This window comes from Ptychodera flava, unplaced genomic scaffold, assembly GCF_041260155.1.
Source record: "Ptychodera flava strain L36383 unplaced genomic scaffold, AS_Pfla_20210202 Scaffold_103__1_contigs__length_275955_pilon, whole genome shotgun sequence".
NCBI lineage: Eukaryota > Metazoa > Hemichordata > Enteropneusta > Ptychoderidae > Ptychodera > Ptychodera flava.
The window spans coordinates 246,953-272,388 of NW_027248285.1; the positions used below are offsets into that span (position 1 = coordinate 246,953).

The following is a 25,436-nucleotide window of genomic DNA, read 5'->3' on the forward strand; positions in this document are numbered from 1 at the left end:
ACCTTTCCTGTTTTAGAGGATTTTGAAAATGCTGCACGTTCATGAATTTGTCCCCGCGACTTTGTAGCTCAAATATGGAATTCAAATTCGACGATTGTAGGGCTATACGACCGCCTAGATATGATCAGATATGAGTCAGTATATTTTCACTCGTCACTTTTATGAACATGTTATTCAACTCGTAGAAACATACTCTATATAGCAGCTAATGTTTTTAATATACCTCTATGACGGTGCAATGCTGAGGTGTGTATTTATTTGATCGTAATCCAGCCAGAGTCCAAAGGTGAATATAATACCTTTCATGATAACGTACATGGCGGCCATGCATGGCTACGGCGGCACAATCTTCACGTTCTCGAAAATTTTTCAGGTTGTTACTATTCCTTGCAGCTTTGTTTTCGACAATATGATACGTCGTAGATTACGTTTATAATTGGCTAGTTACTTTAAAAGAAAGAGATTAGTTTGGGGCATTGTCATAGTGGTCGATACATATATGTCCAGTTTTTCTGTCTGAAAGACGAATGAACTCTCTTCACCATCTTTTCTGAATCAGCTGAAAAGTCATTTGATACAGTGCCGATTAGGCTGCCTCGGAAAGCTCACTCTGATAAAGTTTTGATCGACAATAATTAAGAAAACCAAGGAGTCCCTATAATAACTCGCATATTAACTAGCGACCAGTGCTTAGCTTAACATGTTCTGTTGCGTTGCGACAGCGACTTTGGGGCGATGCCATATGCGATACTTGCAGTTTACAATGATTTCACGTCGACCTGCATTCCTCCTCGTCAAATTTCCATTTTATCGTTTATGAACTTGAATTTATACCTGCTCGTGCATTGTCCCGTACTTATCAGTTCCTCCATACGTTTACGTATCTCGATAAAGTAAGCATTGTAATTTTTTTTTCCATTTCCGAAAGGATATAAACCTAAACCGGAAAAATATGACAAAAGAGACAGCAACCTGGACAAACCTGACAGTGAACAGGACCATTCGGAGGATGATAAGACCAATGCCGATGCAGATGAGGGTAAAACGTTATTTTACATTAAAATTATTATTTCATTCCCTCTTTTCATATTCAATTTATATTTTAAAGGATTTTTCTATTTCACAATATGTCCAGATATCATTTCTACATCACAAATATTTCGTATGTCTCATATGATATCCGTAAAAAATGTCATCCATGGGTCAACCCCAGTAATCTTTTTATTCATAATTTGCACATTGGTAATATTGATATCTAGTGTGTTTCGTTTACTTTTCTTGAAGTCCCTGTTCACAAGTTAGGATCAAAGACAAGGAAGATGATCAAGAAGCCAGCATTTCAAAGGATCAAGGTGATGGTCACGAAATTGTTTTGCATTGAAATTAATTGTGACCGTTTTTACGAGAGGGCTAGTTTGGCTTGGGTAATATTGCTAACTAATTATAAACCGTCGTTTCACCCTATAGTAATTCGCCCCTTTCCGTTGATTCCCTTCTGTATTGATAATCTAGTTATTGACCTTCTTTTGTCTTTTCCTTAAGGCTGTAAAACGCCCACAGAAAGACACAGCGGCTCTCAGATTGATGACAGCAGTGCACAGGGGGAGAATCAGGCAAACGCAGGAGCAGGAGCCCAACCTAAAAAGAGTGAAATTATTTTGAATTTAAATTGTTTTGGCCCATTTCATCTCATTAGCCTAAATGATTAAATTTGATTAGATATAAGGAGATGTTGCTGATACGTAGCATGTAGTTTCACATCATGAAATGGAAAGACCAAATGTGATTCAAACAACTGATACAGTGTCGCACAAGCTCAAGAAGCTCAAGCTAAAAAAAGCGATGGTAACGAATTTCTTTCAATTCAAATTGTTTTGGGCCTATTTCAATCCGCTACTTGGTTAAATGAAATTAATACATAGATGTGCTGATAAGTAACAAAGGCAAATTTATTATAAGACAGATTCACTTCATCAAATGCAAATACCAATGTGATTTAAACAACTGATACAGTGTCGCTTTTCAATAAATGTGTCGATTCCATAATATGTTCTATATATCTTTACAGGATTATTGTACCATGTTCATGACAATAGTAAGAAGCGTAACGTCCTGGCTAAAATTATCACTCTAAGGAAGGACAATCCCGAGAACCAGTTTATCATGGAATCGACTGAGGACAACGAGATCATCCATGCGGGGACTATTTGGTTTAAAGGTTAACATAGTCACATAAATGTGTTATGAATATGTATTTAAATTTTATATAACTATTATTAATTTAGAAATAAGTTCATTCTATATCTCCAGTGGCATAAATCTAAAAGAGCCTTGATGGTAAGTAAAATGACCGTATGAGTTGTGAATATTACTGGTATAGCATTTTCGAAGCAGATTCATAAACTGGTTATCAATATCACAAGAGTTTCATCTCAAAAGGGACAATCGTTCCTTGCTTTCTCAAAAGACCTATGATAACTAGCAAAAATTGATCTTCTTATATATTTTAGGAGGTTATTGTCCACGTGGAAAGGGAGGAAAAAGGGTTCCAAACGACTATTCTGAGGAACGAGTAGCCGAACCTGAAACACCGGAAAGTGGACTGGTTCGTTCGGAGACTGACCCGGCCAAATCCAAAGCAGGTGAGGGTCAAGAAATGATTTTATACATAACTGTTAGTGGTAACTCTTCTTACCCAAGCCATGAGAGTGCGTTCCGTGGATCCTGGACTCTCGGCTGGGTCGAAGGAAAAACTAGAGTTTTTGAGTGAGGTGAAATGATTTTCACCTGATTCAAACAAATAAGCTTAAGTTTGGTGAACCTGATGCCTATAATCATTGAGAATTATTACCCAAGTCTTACTATTGTGGTGTAGTTAATACTGATTACTCTAGTTATTGCCTTCCTTTTACCCTTTCAAAAAGGATATAAAACGCCTTCAAAGAGACGCAGGGGCTCCCAGAACGCAGACAGCAGCGCACAGGAGGAGGTTCAGGCCAACGCTGGAACAAAAGCTCAAGCTAAAAAAAGCGATGGTAACGATTTTTTTTCAATTCAAATTGTTTTGGGCCTATTTCAATCTGCTACTTGGTTAAATGAAATTAATTACATAGATGTTGCTGATAGCAACAAAGGCAAATTTATTATAAGACAGATTCACTTCATCAAATGCAAATACCCAATGTGATTTAAACAACTGATACAGTGTCGCTTTTCAATAAATGTGTCGATTCCATAATATGTTCTATATATCTTTACAGGATTATTGTACCATGTTCATGACAATAGTAAGAAGCGTAACGTCCTGGCTAAAATTATCACTCTAAGGAAGGACAATCCCGAGAACCAGTTTATCATGGAATCGACTGAGGACAACGAGATCATCCATGCGGGGACTATTTGGTTTAAAGGTTAACATAGTCACATAAATGTCATATGAATATGTATTTAAATTTTATATTACTATTATTAATTTAGAAATAAGATCATTCTATATCTCCAGTGGCATAAATCTAAAAGAGCCTTGATGGTAAGTAAAATACCGTATGAGTTGTGAATATTACTGGTATAGCATTTTCGAAGCAGATTCAGAAATTTATTATCAATTTCACAAGAGTTTCATCTGAAAAGGGACAATCGTTCCTTGCTTTCTCAAAAGACCTATGATAACTAACAAAATTTATCTTCTTATATATTTAGGAGGTTATTGTCCACGTGGAAAGGCAGGGAAAAGGGTTCCAAACGACTATTCTGAGGAACGAGTAGCCGAACCTGAAACACCGGAAAGTGGACTGGTTCGGTCGGAGACTGACCCGGCCAAATCCAAAGCAGGTGAGGGTCAAGAAATGATTTTAAACATAACTGTTAGTGGTAACTCTTCTTACCCAAGCCATGAGAGTGCGTTCCGTGGATCCTTGGACTCTCGTCTGGGTCGAAGGAAAAACTAGAGTTTTTGAGTGAGGTGAAATGACTTTTCACCTGATTCAGACAAATAAGTTTGGTAAACCTAATGCCTGTAATCATTGAGAATTATTACCCAAGTCTTACTTATATTATAGTGTAGCTAATACTGATTACTCTAGTTATTGCCTTCCTTTTACCTTTTCAAAAAGGATATAAAACGCCTTCAAAGAGACGCATGGGCTCCCAGAACGCAGACAGCAGCGCACAGGAGGAGGTTCAGGCCAACGCTGGAACAAAAGCTCAAGCTAAAAAAAGCGATGGTAAAGAATTTTTCAATTCAAATTGTTTGGGCCTATTTCAATCCGCTACTTGGTTAAATGAAATAATTACATAAATGTTGCTGATAAGTAACAAAGGCAAATTTATTATAAGACAGATTCACTTCATCAAATGCAAATACCCAATGTGATTTAAACAAGTGATACAGTGTCGCTTTTCATAAATGTGTTGATTCCATAATATGTTCTATATATCTTTACAGGATTATTGTACCATGTTCATGACAATAGTAAGAAGCGTAACGTCCTGGCTAAAATTATCACTCTAAGGAAGGACAATCCCGAGAACCAGTTTATCATGGAATCGACTGAGGACAACGAGATCATCCATGCGGGGACTATTTGGTTTAAGGTTAACATAGTAACATAAATGTGTTATGAATATGTATTTAAATTTTATATTACTATTATTAATTTAGAAATAAGATCATTCTATATCTCCAGTGGCATAAATCTAACAGAGCCTTGATGGTAAGTAACAAGACTGTATAAGTTGTGAATATTACTGGTATAGCATTCTCGAAGCAGATTCAAAAATTAATTATCAATTTCACAGAGTTTCATCTGAAAAGGGACAATCGTTCCTTGCTCTCTCAAAAGACCTATGATAACTAGCAAAAATCGATCTTCTTATATATTTTAGGAGGTTATTGTCCACGTGGAAAGGCAGGAAAAAGGGTTCCAAACGACTATTCTGAGGAACGAGTAGCCGACCCTGAAACATCGGAAAGTGGACTGGTTCGTTCAGAGAGTGACCCGGCCAAATCCAAAGAAGGTGAGGGTCAATAAATAATTTGGAACATAACTGTTGGTTATCACTCTTGTATATAACAATATTACCCAAGCCGTAATAGTGAGTTCCGTGGACTCTTCATCTGGTCGCGGGAAAATCTAGCCTTTTTGCGTAGGTCAAATGACTTTTCACCTGGTAGTAGGCAAACCTATAAATAAGTTTGATGAACCTATCCGTTATCAATTAAAATTATTACCCAATAATGGTGAAGCTAATATTGCTTACTTACATCTTACTTGCGTTCACAGTGGTGATTCGTCCCTTTTCAGTGATTTCCTTATGTATTGATAATCTACTCATTGCTCTCCTTTTGCTTTTCTAAAAGGAGCTGAAATTCTACCAAAGAAACGAAGGATCTCCCAGGACGAAGACGAAAGTGCTCAGGAGGATGGCGAGACCAAAGTCGGAGCAGAAGTTCAACAGAAAAAGAGTAACGGTAAAGAAATTGTTATGAATTAATTTGTTTTGAATTTACCAAAGCCATAATAGTGTGTCCTGTCGACTCTTTACTGAATCTAGACACTTCTCCGTTTAAAGTTCTTGCATATCCTGTATGGCTTGGTTGTCATTGTTAACTGATTGCAGTCCTTAGTTCATCCTAGCAATCCGCCTTTGTTTCGTATTTCCTTTTAGTATTGATAATCCTGTTATTTCCCCTTCGCTTACCTTTTCCAAAAGGATATGAAACGCCCGCCAAAAAACGCAGAGGCTCAAAGGACAAAGACGACAGTGCAGAGGAGGACGATTAGGCCAACCCCGAAGGAGATACGCGTTACGTTTAGTAATTCAGCGTTTAATTCAATCTTAATGCCATATCGATAATTTAGATATTATAATTATCATCGTAACGTCAAGGCTGAAATTGTCAACCTATTATAACGTAGTGTCATTAGGTAATTTATTTGAGTTATTGAAAACTGGTACTTTTGATTTATACAATAACTGCACAGTAACGTTATAACTTGTCGAGACATTTGTGAAGACCAATAATTGACGTTTACAGAATAAGGCTGTCATCTGCGTAAAGAAGACATTTGACAGAAGTGTCATTTCAGTTAGGCAGGTCACAATCATAAGATTTGAAAATCGAGGGCACATTGTGCAAGAACAAATAAATTTAAAATAAAGCGGTATATCCTTGCCTTACACTGATGGTTGAATTAGTGTATTAGATTATGCCATTATTAGTTTTAATTTTACATATAGCATTCTTTTAGATATTTAAATTATATAGATATTTAAATTATATATATGAAACATTTGTTTGTTTTTTCCATTCGAAAGTAATTTCAGAAATAGGCCGATGTGTTAATTTAAATCATTTTATATTGCTATTACATTTTCCCTTTCTATAGAAGCATCTTTACTATTATATGAATATTATGTATAAATGATTCAGAATGAAGAGTACGACAACCCTTCCTAAAACATAGTTCCTTAGAAATGGCATCATTACTGTCTAAGAATTTTATTAATCTATTGCATGTTCAAACTGCTAGTGAATAAATTTCCGTTGAAAGTCAATATATCAATATCTCTATAATGATGATAATAGAGTGTTTCACGCAACGTATAAATTTAGACAATTAAACTAGTTTTCCATGAATTTTTAATTTATTTTACTATTTTTACACACCATTGAAAAAGCCTACCAATTAATCAATTAAATTAGTGTCATTACTTTTATTAATTGTGTTACAAAAAATATGTCTTCCGAAGACTCTTTAGTGTTAATATTTAATTGTTTTTATTTCACTTGACTGTATTGACGATTCAATCCTTGATTACTGACTGCAATTGTTTGTTTTCCATCTAAACAAGTAGGTAATAGTCATTCCTTGCACTCGTATGTTTACGTTGGAAGATTTCTTGTTAGTTAGTATAGGACAACGCTTTTTGTTATTCGTTGAGTCACTGATGGTGTTAAGCAAGGTGAGTGTTATGTTTACATTTATTACTTGAGTGTTCTATCGTCCGATTCGAGAACTGGTCGCATAATTGGAGGTATTTTTCTTAATAATGTACTGTACACAGTAAATGAAATAAAAATATAAATGATGATATATGTCTTATGAGTTTTCTGTAGTTGATAGGTATATGCGCCTGCTATGTTGAGATTGATGACATTGTGTTAGATAGCAAGAAGACCAACTTATTTACATTACGTTTCTTCATTCTAAGGGTCATCACATTCCTTAAATATATGTGAAAGGAGTTAAGATTAGCTTGTGTACCAAAGAAAAAAACAATTGGAATTTTTGTTGACCAATAATTTTCGAGGTGATAACGGCATTGAGCGGCAGAATTGTTATGTTCCGGCTAATATGCGGATAACAAGGGTCTGTTATTGTACCTTTCGCGTTAAGTGTGTTCGAGTTGTATTTTGGAAAGAGTCACTACTCATCGATCGAATGACGGACGCCTCACTAGTCATATGCTTCGAGTTATGTATTACCAGCAAGTCTCAATGTTGGCATACATTTATGTGTTATTGAATACAACATAGACAGCAACGTTTTTTATGTCTCCTTGCCGTACAAAGCGCAAATTCAAGCTAAATAAAGAAAATGTTGCTCCATCGCTTTTACCGAAAAGTCAAAAAGATTAATATCCATAATCAAATTATTAGAGTTCCAATTACGCGATTGCGTCTGTTGCGGACGTGGGTGCCATAGTCCATTGATTTTTGAGCATATTGATGCCTACATGTTTAAACCTTTTAGGTTAAATGGGAAATTTAGATTGGCCGAATCAATATATTAAAAGCATGCAAATTTCATTATCACCTGTAAAAATTTGCCTGAAGCTATGCATAAGCACCAAAGGCCAACTTTGAAAACATCATAAAGTGGTCCAGAGAAGGCGACAGTTCACAGAGTGTTAAAGCGATGATTTTATAAGTTTGTGAAGGCTGTGTCGGTGCATGATATTCATTGAAGAGAGTTGTCATATTCACATACCATTTTATATCTGATTGACTTGACCAAAGTTGACGAAACCTTACGTGTAAATTGAAGAAATACGATAATTTAAAATATTAATGAAAGTTGTTTAGCATTGTACATCAGCAAGTTATTAATTTGCATAATTGCCTAACTTCCCAATTAGGAAGGACTCTAAAAAGTATATGAAACTTGCTATGTATATTGATGAGACAATTCTGTCGTGTAAGTGAAAGATATTTTCATTTCATGTCAGCTAATTTATAAATTGGATATCTAATGAGCTTTCATAGTTTTGAAGATAGGACCTGTAGCTTAAAAGACTTGACCAAAGGCAATTACACTTGCTATGTAAAGTAGTGATACAATGACAGTCAAAAAAATTTAGTATTTTTATTTCAGCTAATTACATATTTATATACTTAATGACCTTGGAATTAATCTGTGGTGAATATTGTTCATGATGTTGATTATAACACTTTCAATGAAGTTGCAAATATGTGACAAAAGTTTAAATTCACAGACAAATGCAATATATACTGAAACACGTGAGCATTTTCAGTTCATATCTGGTTGTCAATTATTATATTATAGTATACACATCCTACATATGTTCTTTCAGTTTAGTAGGGTTACCGACAGAGCGAGTGTTGACAGGTCAAGTAATCTGCATATTGCGAGTGCCCATCTGGCCGTCGTAAATTACATCAATCAGTTACAAGGTCACTGTTATGATTTTGAATCACCAAACTCGGATATTATCAAGGGCTGTTTGCCAAGACATCATGGTTCACTTCTACTCAGGATCGCCAGCAGCTGTTCATCACTACCGGCCTACCTTCCAGATATGTGTACGGGTTCACAAAGCAACTGATGATCACTCGCATAACCAGCACTTCTGAGAGGTATATATCGAAGCTGTAAAGTCGACTGTTGCTGTTGGGCCATAGCTGTGGTGTTTCCAGACGGGATTCCTGCATTTTACGGGCTGATTTTGACTTAAAGGACTTGTAACCCCTCCATCCTATAAGGGATCCCTACATCTTATGGACTTGTTTTGACTTTCACGACTTTAACCCCTAGGATGGAGGGGTTACAAGTCGTTTAGATCAAAACCAGCCAGTAAAATGCAGGACTTCTGTCTGAAAACACCACAGATATGGACCCATCACGGGCGCGTGGCTCCTCGCTTCGCGAAGCCCGATATCATATTGCTTATTGTATCAAATAGGGGTTCCCGAAGTGAAGAGCCACACTCCTTTGGGACCCACAGCTATGTCTACTGTGGCAGCTTTGTCACCGCTCAGTCAAGGTCCGCACACTTCTTCACGATTTGATTCTAAATATTCACACTTTAAAACCTGCCATCACCTGAACAGTTGTAGTGATAGGTAGTATATTATTTTTGGTATACATCAGCTTGATGCTGTGCTGACCCATGCAATGAGCAAGTTACTGGTTAGGCTAAGTTCACAAATAATGGTGAGGGGGCTGGAGGAATCACTATTGAAATTTTCTTTTTTCCAGATCCCCCAATACCCTCAAAACAATTTCAATTCCCCCACTATATGATCGAAACTTTTCAAGTCCCCCCCCCCAAAAAACAAATTCATAGAGCCAAATATTTATTAGCGATGCACGACAGAAAAAATAAACATGCATTGTGCAGTATTGCACACTGACGATCGACACTAACTGTTATCAGCAGTTTGTAGAGTCAATATATGTATTCCTATGCAGAAGATCAAGCATGGAGACCCCATCTTGTTTATTTAATATTTGATTATGCTAATATGCGAGAGAATTCAAAAATCCCTGATGACTGGTCTTCCATGTGTTGCTGATCTTGTGTACAAGTATGTTTCACTGTCGAGCATCCTGTGACTCAAACTCTTCTTCAACTACATCATAGGGTCAGAGCTATCACTGTCACTGCCCAATATGCAGTGACAGTGACACTGCCCGTATAGGCAGTAGCTGTATTAACTTGTATTTTGACAGTATTTTGTTCAGTTTATACTCCTACAGCATGTTGAACTGTACGGTGTGGCTGCTAATTCAATTATCATGCAATATTTATATAATACAGGCTTTGTCGAGGAACTGAATATTGTGTGTATTGTGTGTTTTACCTGTAGGGTGACAGATACAGCTTCTGCCCTGTTAAGAGGCCTATTTGTTTTTTTATAAAAATTCAATGGCATTCATAAATTTATAGTTTTTTGAGATAAATTTCATGGAATGCAACAAAATTGTACTAGATTTTTTTGAATTATTACCAACATAAGAACTATTGGATGACATGAAATATTATTCATTTTTCATTGAATTACCTACCAAACCTTAGTTAGAGTTACTGTGCAGATAACTTTTATATAAAGAAGAAAAAGTAATGAATATCAACATTTCCTCTCAGAGGAAGGGGTCATGAAATTTAGGGATCATAAAACATTTTTGAGTGGATGGAGTGCTATTATTTGATGGGGATTCAAGAAGAACTTGGCACACAACCCTTGCTATGATAACTGAATGCTCCCTAGCATGCATATTATCAGTCAGGCCAAAATATGCAACAGGAAATCAGATCACAGTGACTGTATACAGGGCATGGTAATATAATGTGACATAGATGTCAACTCTTTTCGTTGTGTCTTCTGAAGTACTTTATTTGTTGGAAAGCATTCTTTCATTATATGGTTGAACACACTCATAAGACAAAATTTACAACTGGCTTTAAGTAGGGGTACTAACTTGTTTGGTTTTGGTGTAAGTATGTACAATATGTTCAGACTTGAATATTTGTGAGTTCCTTAACATACGACATGCAATTCTGATCAAGACTCAAGTGGTTTTGAGAATCTACTAAATCACAGTGATATAGCAGTCGACCTTTGGAGTATTAAGTAACATAAAAATTATTTTGCTACAATCGTGGGCCATCCAGATCACACACAAAGGCAGAACAATTCTAGAGAATAGGACTGCAATGTCTTCAAGTTGGTATTCTTAGATAAGTGAGGACAATTATTTAGACTAGCCAAGGCTTTCCAGCTTTTAATATTTTGATTTGAGTTAAAACTTTCCTGGATGAATAAATGCAAAACAGTCACTATTGGGAAGAAAGTTGTACTTTGTCACAGAGATAAACTTTAACATGAAAATCCCATTTAAGGTTCCAAGACAAGAAATCGACCTTTTTGTATCTAACAATTCTCTAGTGGTTATAAGCTCAGAACCAACGTAAATTATACCTTTTTAAAAAGCCTAGATATAGGAGAACATTTGGTAACCACAGTGTCACCATTATTTTGCATAACTATCACGTGACAGGTAATTTGCATAACCTTCCGAAAAATCGGTTTTCCCTGTTTTGTCTCAATACTTCAAAAGATCTGACTCAAACTTATGGAATGCAAGCTGTCACTACGCTTTCCAAAGCATGTCTCAGATATTTTATTACTTGCGGAGTGTTTTTGGAGCACAATTTTAAAGAAATCAACTATAGTGTTAAATTCACCGCTCTGGAAGTTTTTCTGGCATAAAATTTGTTTTAGAAGATTTAAAAAAATTCTGAGACACTCTTGGAAGATCCTAAGGACAACTTGCACTCACACAAATTTTAGCCTTATATCTCAAATCATTGAAACAAAAAATACGGAAACCGATTTTTGAAAGGTTATGCAAATTACCTGTCACGTGATAGTTATATTAACAACGGTTACACTATGGTAACCGAAGTGTTTCCCTATATCTAGGCTTTCCAAAAAATATAATTTACGGGGGGTTCTGACCTATTAACCACTAGAACAGCTTAAAAAGGTCAATTTCTTGTCTTGGAACTTTCATAGGAAATTTCGCCTTCAAAGATTAGAGTGCCAATGGTTCTACTCCGGAATAAAAAGGACGCCTGCGTTCCACAGACTCAGTACGTCCAAGAGATCACGTGATCGCTGTACAAACAAACCTACATAAACACTAACGTGTATGCAAATACACGTTCGTCTATGCGCGTATGCCCACGTGCATTGTTTGTCCCTTGGTCCATTCGAATTCCAGGGGTGACCTATTAAGACAAAGTATATATATATATATATATCTTCTGCAGTGTACAGTTCGAAAACATTGCTTTATGAGTGTTTTTTACATTGCATAAGAAAAATGTGTGCAAATATGCACACAATGACATATTTATAAAAAGCATAAAGAATACGGCTAAGTCTTCGTATTTTTGTAGATTTTGGGTACAGAAAAATATTCTTGTCATTTTATCTCGAAATCTAACAGAGTGACACCACATGGTAATTCAACCCCCGTAAATTAAACAAATGCACCTGACCAGTAGTTTTTTAGGAAAGGTGGACGTCCATTGCAAAGGGTCTCCTCTGCAACTTACCTTCTTGGTATTTCTGTCGACCATGACTTTAACTGGCAGTCTCATATTAAGGTAGTATGCGCCTCGAAAGTGAAAGTCTTAATCTTTGCTCAAACTTTCCTTAAGGAATCGTTCAACCATTCTCTTTCACAATCAAGAATGAAAATCGAGGGTCACAGCGCAAATTTTGATACTAGAGAAACGAATAACGTAAGATTTACCGGTTTTTAAAATTCAAAATGACTGCTATCACTGTGTGCAGAAAAATAAATTATTTTGTGCATTTATATGAAGTTTATATTTTTAAAAAAGACTAATTTTACAGTTAAATGATAAATTTAGGGTCTAATATTTAATTTTTAAGACAGGGCATTACAAATTTTAGTTTATTGTGGTAATTCAGCTGTCCTGGCGATGCAAAAATGTAGTATGCACACTGGGATCTGTTAATCATTTGCGATAAAATAAAGATTCTGCTGGTTAGTGCAAATTCGCACAATGGGAGATTTAGTGGTTTTCTGTCAATTTTGGCATGTGTTTTTTTCAAAAATTTGCATGGGTACCCCATATTTTTTACATATCTTTGCAATGTACACATAAAGATTATTTCAGAAAAGTCAACTTCAAGAATGTCCCAACATTTTTGGAATGGTAGCGTACCTCCTTAGGTAGTATGCGCCTCGAAAGAGGAGAAGTCTTAAACTTTTGCTCAAACTTTTCTTAAGGAATCTTTCAACCATACTCTTTCAAAATCAAGAATAAAAATCGGGGGTCACCGTGGAAATTTTGATTTTAGAGAAACAAATAACATAATGCCGATATTTAAAATTCAAAATTGCCGCCATCCCTGTATTAACTCTATGCAGAAAAATGAATTTTTCGAATTTCGAAAAACTAAGATAGTCCGTCCGCCTAAATAGCTTCTCTTATTTTCATGCCTCAAGCGCACCTTTATTTAAAAATCTTAGTGTTTTGGACATACTTGCAAGTTTATTTTTTACTTGTTATTTCTTATTGTTTTGCCACGAAGTAACTCAGTAGTTAGACTCGATACCCCACGATTATCCAACCCGCTTTTCCAATCGGGCCAGTTTTTATGTACCTATATAGTAAAATTGGCACAAAGTAAACATGGCGTACATATGCAGCTACTCTCCAATGGAATTCGCTCTCTCGCAATATCAATGGTATTTCTACAGAAATGTTTTTAAAAAACATTGAAAACTTACCTTCTAGACGATTTAGGCAGCATTCTCAAATGCAGGTGAGAGGGTGGCTGGAGGAATTCAGGGGGAATCGAAAAATCTTGGGGTAGTAGAGGGGGACTTGAAAGTTTTGGTCTGCTTATAAGGGGCGGACCTGAAAATATTTTGTTTGCCTTTTAATTTTTTTCACTTTGCTATTCCAAGATTTGTTAGATGGTTCAATGAAAAATAAATAACATTTATGTCATCTGTCATCCAATAGTTTTAATGTTAGTAAATTAAACAAAAACTAGAACCATTTTGTCACATTTCACGACTTTAATCTCAAAATAATCACAGACCCTCGAGAAAATAAACCGTTTTCCTCGAGGGTCTATGGAATAATCTAAACATATATGAATGACATTGAATTTTCGTTAAAAAAGAAGGCCTCGTAACGGAGCAGAAGCTGCAAACTACTGATATTTTATCAATATTTCTATAAAATGCAGCTTCTTGCTGTCTCCCTACAGCATTCTGAAACACACAATATTCAGTTTGTCGACAAAGTCTGTATTTGTATAACATTTGTGATAACTGAATTAGAGTTCAGACTTAAAGTCATTTGTCAATAATACAAATGCACGGTACACGTACACAGGTTGTGTTGGGCAGTTCAACATTCTATAGGAAGTAGGAGAATAACGACATAAACTGAACAAAATATTGCCAGAATTATCACAGTTAATACAGCTACTGCCCTGCTACTGCCTACAGGTAGTGTCACTGTCACTGAATACCGGCAAGAACAGAGAAAGCCCTGACTCTGATGTAGTTGAAGAAGAGTTTGGTCAAATGACGCTCATGACAGTGAAATATACTTGTACACAAGATCAGGCAAGAGAGCAACACATGGAAGACCAGGAGACTTGACAGTTATCAGGGATTTTTGAATTCTGGCATATTAGAAAATCAAATATCAAAGGAAAAAGATGGGGTCACAATGCTCGATTTTCTACAAGTGTCTGATGAAAGTCGGTTTTGACGAAAATCATTTAAAATCACTTAAAAGCATTCAAGTACATGAAGTGAATGAAATTTTCATATTCTCATCGTACAACCGTACAATATCATGAAAGTAAACCTTTGTACAATAATATAGAGTTATTCCGAGGGCATAACCTTATTATTATACACCTTTTAGTCAACTTACAAGAAAAAAGTCGAAATTAAGGCGTCTTTTGGATGCTCGTCGCTCACTGTACTGAGCGATCGCGAGCAGACTGGGAACGCGTTGAGCGCGTCCGCCAAGCGCGCAGAAAGAAATTTCAACCCGCGCTGCTCAGTGCTGTCTATGGTAGAAATTGTACGTCAGCAGCATAATTTAACTCGAATTCGGCTTTGGACTGACACGATTTGATTTTGGAAGTACTGAATGCTTATAAGTGTATATTTTTGTAAAAAATGTAAAATTTTCTCTTCTTTTTCTCCGTGTTGACGTAAAGGTGTTTTGAGGTCAAAGGTCAAATAGCGTTCAATAACCCAAGTTATCGTACTCCGCGTCAAAGTTATTGGACTCCGCGTCTTCTGATACCGAAACTTACTGTACGAAAAACCTCCATAGGTTACAGACGCAGGGGTATAATAACGATACTAATTTAAATGCAAAAATTATGACTGAATTGAAATATTTATTTTTACTAAATCTGCCATTATTACGCCTAAATTTCAGACATTAAAACCGTTATTTTATGGAATATTTTAACCTTGCAGTACTGTGAATGTTTAAAATTTTTAAGTAGCATTAAGTCATATATGTCTTGTACAAACCCCTTCTTATAATATTTTGAGTAACCCCTCTTCTGTTCATCATTTTGAGTGACGCCCACTTCCATTCTTCCGACCCTCGGCTGTAAATAATAACGGCTCCCTAACACGAGTAGGTTCGAGAACGAGTGTCGTACAGGTATGTTAATTTATGATCATACAACTCATGTCACACATGGCGCAAGCATATTTCGTGACGTACACATGAGCCTAATGCCAAAACTAGTATTTTTTCTATCGGGACAATTTCTCTCCCGGGAGAGTGAGCATGCGCACTTTGGCTAGTAGCCGAACAATTGCTGAGGGGTATGCACACTATTCAAAGGTTTGCCGCTCTACAAGGAGGTCCAAAAACAATCATTTCAAAATCTCTGAGATTTGAGTTTGGTTATAATGGCTCGTAAGTATGATATTTTTGTTGGACATACAAACACAGTGCCGATTGTCATTGAGATCAGATCAAGAAGTACTCAAGCACTCAGCCCTGGGTTAACCTTTGTAATTTGTGTAGGTCCAGTGTAAAATGAAACTCATGTTAAATGACGACTGTGGCTTTAGTAATATTGCTGACTTATTTCAGCCACGGGTCACCTTGTAACCCGTATCTTTTCCGCGAGTGTCATTCTAATTGATAATCCAGGGGATTTGATTAAGCAAAATAAAATTAGGGTGGTTCCCTTTATATGGTTAACAAAACTAATTCCTAAGTCTCGTAGTTATTCAAAACAATTTAGCGGCGAATAATTCCCTCCCAAAGTGTTAACATAACACACAGTCCAAGTATGTAGTAGATGAAATGATTCGCCCATGTTAGTTTGGTTATATGAGGGTCATGCTCATTTGCACCTTGACATTGTTCTCTTTTCAACTCAGTATGCGTTGGAACATAAACACCTGTACAAGTACCTTTCCTAGTTTTGCACATTCATGAATTGGTCCCCACCACCTTGTAGCTCAAATATTGAATTCAAATTCGACGATTGTATGGCTGCAGGACCTATCGGATATGGTCAAAATGTGTCAGTAAATGTTCACTGTTATGAACATGTATTAAATCGTATTATAGAAACATACTCTATAGCAACTTCTGTTTTTAATATACCTCTTTGCCTGTGCAATGCTGAGGTTTGTTTTTCGATGATCGTCATCCAGCCAGAGTCCAAAGATCAATATAGAACCTTTCATGATGACCTGCGTGGCGGCCATGCATTGCTACGGCGGCACAATCTTCACGTTGTCGAAGATTTCTCAGGATATTACTCTTCTTACAGCTTTGTTTCTACAGTATGACGCGTCATAGATAACGTTTATAATTGAGGAGTTACTTTGAAACAAAGAGATGAGTTTGGGGCATTATCATAGTGGTCGCTGTCTGAAAGACGAATGAACTCACTCGATCATCTTTTCTCGGCGAGATGCAGTGCCGCTTGGACTGCCTTGGAAAGTTCACTCTGATAATGTTTCGACCGACAATAAAGCATCGAATGAATAACAAAAACCATGGATTCCACTTATTACATGCCTCGATGTGAGTGCAAATCAATGCATTAATTTGAATAGGAACATCCAGGGAGTTAGCCCTTCGACCTTTTGGGCGTCAAAGTAGACGCTTAACGCTAGATGTAAAATATCCATGCGCACACTGCTATTTTGACTTTCGTTAAAATCTGTTTGATGCTGGTCGATAACACGGTAAAATTGTTTGAAAATGCCCTGCGTGTAACTAAATGTCATATAGCATTAACTGTGAAGAGGCATGTAATAAAAAATCATTGCCTGAGTATATGGATTTACCTGCCCTCGCAGCAGGAGACTATTTGCCTTCCTGGCGTCGGGCAAATTGTCACCTGCTCTCTGGCACATAAACTATTTAATATTAACTAGCATTTTACAAACGACCAGTGTTTGGTTTGCCTGTTCTGTTGCGTAGCAGCTTGAAATGAATCTTGTCATTCACGGAAAAAGTAAGCAAAATACATCCTCCCCTATAGGTTTAAAAAAATGTGATTTAGTTGCAAGTTATAATTTCCTTCGAATTCTCGTTCCTATACCTGTGTAAAAGGACATATCGCTTAAAATCCAAAACAATAAAAAAAAGATTAAAAACGATCGGAAAATCTATGTTTTATTGAGATTTGTGAACGCATGCATACTATTGGCTGCAGCTTTGTCACAATGAAGTCCAATACGACGGGGATCCGGGGATAAGGCGCCAATACGACGGCGATCAGATGCTATATTATACAGCAAAACCTAAACCAGCACGAATGGCAGCGATTATGAGGTGATGACAGAGTTCAATTGAAACGATGAAGCAACCAACTAGCAACGATGCGACAGAGAGTTTGGGGCTATACCAAATGCGATATTGCAGTTTACAGTGATTTCACGTCTGCCTCTTTGCCATCTTCACCGTTTACGTACTTTAAAGACATGTGCTGGATTATTTGCCTCGTATTATCAGTATCCAGTAAGTTTCTTATCTCGATAATGTGGGTATTGTAATTCTTTTCCCGTTTTTGAAAGGGACTAAAACTGCACCGGCAAAATTTGAGAAAGGAGACAGCGACCAGGATAATTCTGACAGTGAACAGGACCATTCGGAGGATGATCAGACCAATGCCGAAACGGGTGAGGGTCAAAAACTTATTTTAATTCTCTCTTTTCAAATGCGATTTTTATTTTAAGGATTCTTTCATATTTCAAAAGATATCCAACTGTATCATTTCTACATCACAAATATCTAGTATAGCTCATATGATATCCCTAACAAATTTCATCCAGGGGTCAAACCCAGTAAAGTGTATTCATTATGTGCACACTAGTGACATGGATAATCTAGTCGTTTTATTTTCCCTTCTTGAAGTCCCGTTTCAGAAGCTAGAATCAAAGGACCAGAAAGATGATCGGGAAGCCAGAAGTTCAAAGGACCAAGGGAAGGATCACGAAATTATTTTAAATTATAATCAGTTTTGGGCTCATTTTTATGAGAGGGCTATAGCTTGGGTAATATTGTTAATTCAACCTTGGTTTCACCCTAGTCGTATATTTTCCGTTAATTCCTGTCTGTATTGATAATCTAGTGTATTGTCCTTATTTGATCTTTTTCAAAGGTAGGGGCTCGAACGATGAAGACAGCAGTGCACTCGAGCATGATCAGGCCAAAGCCAGAGCAGAAGGCCAACTAAAAAGAGTGAGGATCAAGAAATGTTTTGACCGATTTCATCTCATTTCATGGTTAAGTTTACTGACAGAGATGTTGATGATAAGTAGCAATTAGTTTCACGTCATGAAATGCAAATACCTACCGTCATGAAAGATTGATACAGTGTCGCTTTTTAGCTCCGCTGTCAGCAACGCGGAGCTTATCAAATAGGTTGATTATCCGTCGTCGTCCGTCGTCCGTCGTCGTCGTCCGGCGTCCGTCGTCCGTCGTCGTCCGTCAACAATTGCCTTCTCCTCTGAAACCACAAGTCCAATTGCTTTGAAATTTTATATTCAGTTCACTTGGGTGACCTCACTTCAGTTTATTCAAATCATGGTGAAATTTGCATATTTGTATTTTGGGGGCATTTTTTGGTGTTTTTGGTAAAAAAATCTTCTCTGAAACCGCTGGTCCGATTGCTTTGAAATTGATATGCAGTTTGCTTAGGGTGACTTTAATCAGATTTGTTCAAATGGTGGTGAAATTTGCATATTTGTATTTTTAAGGCAATTTTTGTCATTTTTGGTAAAAAAGTCTTTAAAAATCTTCATCTTCAAAACTACTGGTCAGAAAGCTTTTATATTTGGTACATATGTCCCTAGGATGATCTATTTCCGATTTGTTCAAATTGTGCAGAAATATGCAAATTTGCATTTTTGAGGCAATTTTTGCCATTTTTGGTCAAAAATGTATTTCTCAAAAAGTACTGGTCTGATAGTTTTGAAATTTGGTATATAGGTTCTATAGATGAACTAAGTAATATGTATTGAATTTCTGATGAAATCTGTAATTTTGTATTTTTGGGGCAATTTTTGCCATTTTTGGTCAAAAAATGTGTATTTCCAAAACTACTCATCTGATAGTTTTGAAATTTGGTATACAGGTTCCTATAGATGAACTAAGTAATATGTATTGAATTTCTGATGAAATCTGTAATTTTGTATTTTTGGGGCAATTTTTGCCATTTTTGGTCAAAAAATGTGTATTTCCAAAACTACTCATCTGATAGCTTTGAAATTTGGTATAGAGGTTTCTACCGATGAACTAAATGATATTTATGGAAATAATGATGAAATCTGTAATTTTGTAATTTTGGGGCAATTTTTGCCATTTTTGGTCAAAAAATGTGTATTTCCAAAACTGCTTATCTGATAGCTTTGAAATTTGGTATACAGGTTTCCATAGATGAACTAAATGATATTTATTGAAATAATGATGACATCTGCAATTTGAATTTTTGGAGCAATTTTTCCCATTTTGGTCAAAAAATGCGTCTCTCAAAAAGTACTGGTCTAACAGCTTTGAAATTTGGTATACAGGTTTCTATATATGAACTAAGTGTGATATTTTGAAATTATGATGAAATGTGCAATTTTTATTTTGGGGGCAATTGTTGCCATTTTTGGTCAGAATATTTTATTCTCAAAAAACTACTCATCAGATAGCTTTGGTTGACATGTTCTTAGGGATGATCGGATGTGATATATTCAAAGTATGATGAAATCTTCAATTTTGTATTTTTGCAGCTTATTTTAGCCACTTTTTTCTGGCCACTGCATTGAATTATCAAAGATTTCCACCTTCTTCATCAACATGTGTCAAAAATAGTTATCTGTACATAAACACAGCGGAGCTATATCGGCCGCTAGGTCGCTTGTTTATAAATATACGGACTATATAATATAATCTATATATCTTTACAGGATTATTGTACCATATTCGTGACAATAGTAAGAAACGCTACGTCCAGGCTGAAATTGTCACACTACGAAAAGACAACCCACAGAACCAGTTTATCATGAAATCGATTGAGGACAACAGATCATCCACGCCCGGACTATTTGGTTTAAAGGTTAATATAGTAATGTAAATATGTTATGAATATATATCTAATTTAGATATTATCATTATTCATTCAGATATAAGTTCATTATATACCCAGTTGCTATAAGTAAAAAGAGCCGTGGTGGTAAGTCACCACACTGTATAAGATGTGATTAATACTGGTTCAGCATTTTCGAAGCAGATTCATGAATTCTAATCAATTTTCACAAGAGTTCCATCTAAAAACGGCCAGTCATTCCCTGTTTTCTTTAAAATCTTGCGATAATAACAAACATTGGTCTTTTTATATAATTTAGGAGGTTGTTTTCCGCGTGGAATGGGAGGAAAAAGGGTTCCATCCGACTATTCTGAGGAACGAATCGTCAAACTTGAAACATCGGAAAGTGGAATGGTTCATTCAGAGAGTGACCGGGCAAAAGTCAAAGCAGGTGAGGGTCAAGAAATTATTTTGAATATACTTGTTAGTGGTCCCTCTTCTATATAGCAATATTACCCATGCCATAATAATGAGTTCCGCGGGCTCTCCACTGGGTCAAGGGGGAATAACGTGCCTTTTTTGCATGAGGTCAAAGGGCATTTCACCTGATTCAGACAAATAACTACGATGACCCAATGTATATAGTCATTTACAATATTACCCAAGTCTTACTATTGTGCTGTAGCTAACATTGCTTACTAATTGTATATTGGGTTAACTAGTAATTCGGCTATTTTCCTTAAATGCGTTTCTATATTGATAGTAGTTATTACCCTTCTTTTACCCTTCCAAAAGGATATAAAATGCCAACAAAAAGACGCAGGAGTTCCCAGGATGAAGACAACAGTGCACAAGGGGATGATCAGGCCAACGCCGGGGGAGAAGAAAACCCTAAACAAAGTGAGGGCAACGAAATTATTTGAATTAAAAATGCTTAAGACCATTTAATCTCATGACATACAAAGATAAGATAGTTTATTAACAGATGTTTTCGGTATGTAGCCAAGGCAAGTTCTACAATGATAACAGTTTCACGTCATGAAATGCAAAGACCAACCATGATTCAAATATCTGATACAGTAGCGCTTTTTCATAAATATTGGGACTATATAATATAATCTATATATCTTTACAGGATTATTGTACCATGTTCGTGACAATAGCAAGTACCGTAACGTCCTGGCTGAAATTGTCACACTACGAAAAGACAACCCACAGAACCAGTTTATCATGAAATCAATTGAGGACAACAAGATCATCCACGCCCGGACTATTTGGTTTAAAGGTTAACATAGTAACATAAATGTGTTGTGAATATATATTTCGATTTGATGTTACTATTATTAAGTTCTTTGTATATCTCCGAATATATCAATCAAAAGGACCCGGATGTTAAGTCACAAGACTGCATAGGATGTGAATAACACAGGTATGGCATTTTCGAAGCCGATTCTTAAATTCTAATCAGTTTCACAAGAGTTCCAAACAAAAACGGCCAATCGTTCCGTGCTTTCTCAAAAGATCTATGATAATCAACAAAAATGATCTTTTTATATAATTTAGGAGGTTGTTTTCCGCGTGGAATGGGAGGAAAAAGGGTTCCATCCGACTATTCTGAGGAACGAATCGTCAAACTTGAAACATCGGAAAGTGGAATGGTTCATTCAGAGAGTGACCGGGCAAAAGTCACAGCAGGTGAGGGTCAAGAAATTATTTTGAATATATTGTTAGTGGTCCCTCTTCTATATAGCAATATTACCCATGCCATAATAGTGAGTTCCGTGGACTCTCCACTGGGTCAAGGGGAAGAACTTGCCTTTTGCATGAGGTCAAAGGGCATTTCACCTGATTCAGACAAATAACTAGGATGACCCCATGTCTGTTGTCATTTAGAATTATTACCCGTGTCTTACTGTGTGGTGTAGCTAATGTTGCTTATAATTTCTGACTTGACTTCACCAAAAATATGCACCACTTTTCCGTTAATTCGTGTCTGTATCGGTAGTCTATAGCTATTGCCTTTCCTTTAAATTTTCAAAAAAGGATATAAAGCGCCAACAAAAAGACGCAGGGTCTCTCAGGACGAAGACAACAGTGAACAGGAGGAGGATCATGCCAAACCAGGAATAGGAGCCCCACCTAAAAGAAGTGAGGGTAACGAAATTATTTTGAATTGTTAAAAGATTTTGCTGATATGTAGCAGAGGCAATTTTCGATGATAAAATAGGATTTAGTCATCAAATGCAAATACCAACCGTGATTCAAACATCTGATGCCCTATCGCTTTTTCATAAATATACGGACTTTATAAAATGATCTATATATCTTTACAGGATTATTGTACCATGTTCGTGACAATAGTAAGTATCGTACGTTCGGGCTGAAATTGTCACACTACGAAAGGACAATCCACAGAACCAGTTATCATGAAATCGATAGTGGACAACAGGACCATCTGTGCGGGGACTATTTGGTTTAAAGGTTATAAAGAAACATAAATGTACCGTGAATAGATATTTAAAATATTTTATTAATTCAGATATAATTTCATTATATATCCCACTTGGTATAAATCAAAATGACCCCTGGTGTTAAGTCACAAGACTGCATAGGATAACAGAGGTATAGCATTTTCGAAGCCGATTCTTAAATTCTTATCAATTTCACAAGAGTTCCAAACAAAAACGGCCAATCGTTTCGTGCTTTCTCAAAAGACTTATGATAATAACAAAAATTGGTCTTTTTATATATAATTAGGAGGTTGTTTTCCGCGTGGAATGGGAGGAAAAAGGGTTCCATCCGACTATTCTGAGGAACGAATCGTCAAACTTGAAACATCGGAAAGTGGTATGGTTCGTTCAGAGAGTGACCGGGCAAAAGTCAAAGCAGGTGAGGGTCAAGAAATTTGTTTGAATATACTTGTTAGTGGTTCCTCTTCTACATACCAATATTACCCATGTCATAATAGTGAGTTCCATGGACTCTCCACTGGGTCAGGGGAAAAACTTGCCTTTTTGCGTGAGGTCAAAGGGCATTTCACTGATTCAGACAAATAACTACGATGACCCCATGCCTGTAATCATTTAGAATTATTACTCAAGTTTTACTATTGTGGTTTAGCTAATATGCTTATTAATTTCTGACTTGACTTCACCAAAAATATTCACCGCTTTTCCGTTAATTCGTGTCTGTATCGGTAGTCTATAGTTATTGTCTTTCCTTTAAATTTTCAAAAAAGGATATAAAACGCCAACAAAAAGACGCAGGGTCTCTCAGGACGAAGACAACAGTGAACAGGAGGAGGATCATGCCAAACCAGGAGTAGGAGCCCAATCTAAACGAAGTGAGGGTAACGAAATTATTTTGAATTCAAATTTCTTTCGGCCCACTGCATCTCACTACATGTTGAGATATAATTAATTGTTTACAGATTTTGATATGATGATAAGAAAGTTTTAGGTCATCCAAATGCAAATACCAACTGTTATTCAAACATCTTATTACAGTATTGACTTTACATAAATATACGGACTTATAATATGATCTATATATCTTTACAGGATTATTGTACCATGTTCATGACAGAAGTAAGAAGCGTAACGTCCTGGCTAAAATTATCAAACTACGAAAGGACAGTCAAAAGGACGAGTTTATCATGAAATCGATTGAGGACAACAAGATCATCCACGCCCGGACTATTTGGTTTAAAGGTTAATATAGTAATGTTATATGTTACGAATGTATATTTAATTTTGATATTACTATTGTTAATTTGGAAATGAGTTTGTTATCCCCTGTTGCACAATCAAAAAGATCCTGTTGTTAAATCACAAGACTATATAAGCTGTGAAAAATACAGGTATGGCATTTTCGAAGCCGATTCTTAAATTCTAATCAATTTCGCAAGAGTTCCAAACAAAAACGGCCAATCGGTCCGTCTTTCTCAAAAGACTTATAATAACTATCAACAATTGATCTTTTTATATATAATTTAGGAGGTTGTTTTCCGCGTGGAATGGGAGGAAAAAGGGTTCCATCCGACTATTCTGAGGAACGAATCGTCAACTTGAAACATCGGAAAGTGGACTGGTTCATTCAGAGAGTGACCGGGCAAAAGTCAAAACAGGTGAGGTCAAGAAATTTGTTTGAATATACTTGTTAGTGGTCCCTCTTCTATATAGCAATATTACCCTTGCCATAATAGTGAGTATCGTGGACTTTCCACTGAGTCAAGGGAAAAACTTGCCTTTTTGCGTGAGGTAAAAGGGCATTTCACCTGATTCAGACAAATAACTACGATGACCCCATGCCTGTAATCATTTAGAATTATTACTCAAGTTTTACTATTGTGGTGTAGCTAATAATGCTTACTAATTTCCGACTTGACTTTACCCTGATGGTTCATTCTGTTTCAGTTATTTCTTTATGTATTGACAGTCCACTTATATCTCTTTTTTTTCTCTTTCCGAAAGAATATATAATTCCACCAAAAATACGAAGGAGCTCCCACGACAAAGACGACAGTACACAGGAGGATGACCAGACCAAAGTTGGAGCAGAAGCTCAATTTAAAATAGGTGAAGGTAAAGAAATTATTATCAATTTAATTTTTTGTATTTCCTCTGCTATTTAGCAATATTACCATAGACATAATAGGCGTTCTGTGAACTCTTTACTGAATCCAGAGAAATACTAGCACTTTTCCGTTAAAAATGCTTTGTAGTCCCTGTTTCCGTATTCAATTTGTACTTTAAAGGATTCTTTACTATATGTGCAAATACCTCATTTCTAAATAAATAAGTTAGTATAGCTCAAATGATATCCCAACAAAATCACTTCGATCAAAGGGAAAAACGTCTTCTTCATGTGCTACGGTGTAACCTGCAAACTCATGGAAAATGCTCCTCCTCTAAATGCGCTCCCGATTTGTGGAACAGTGATTTGTTGAAACTTGGCCAGTCGCCTACGTTGATCACCTTAAAAGGGCCTGAAATCGCATCTCTTTCAGAGAGCTTTTGTTTGATCATTGTTTCCTTGTTCAGCGCCTTAG

The 25,436-nt window shown here is 36.3% G+C and overlaps 1 protein-coding gene across 1 annotated transcript; it reads left to right on the top strand.

The window, feature by feature from the left end:
- The first annotated feature begins 1,633 nt into the window (after positions 1-1,633).
- Positions 1,634-25,436, top strand: LOC139126586 (transcriptional regulator ATRX-like). Its single transcript, XM_070692654.1, has 12 exons — positions 1,634-1,647; positions 20,268-20,416; positions 20,706-20,837; positions 21,182-21,286; positions 21,522-21,671; positions 21,950-22,081; positions 22,430-22,540; positions 22,720-22,746; positions 23,144-23,275; positions 23,625-23,735; positions 24,859-24,969; positions 25,429-25,436. The coding sequence occupies exons 3-12, from the start codon at positions 20,726-20,728 to the stop codon at positions 25,434-25,436; spliced, it is 999 nt and encodes a 332-aa protein (XP_070548755.1). The 5' UTR covers positions 1,634-1,647; positions 20,268-20,416; positions 20,706-20,725.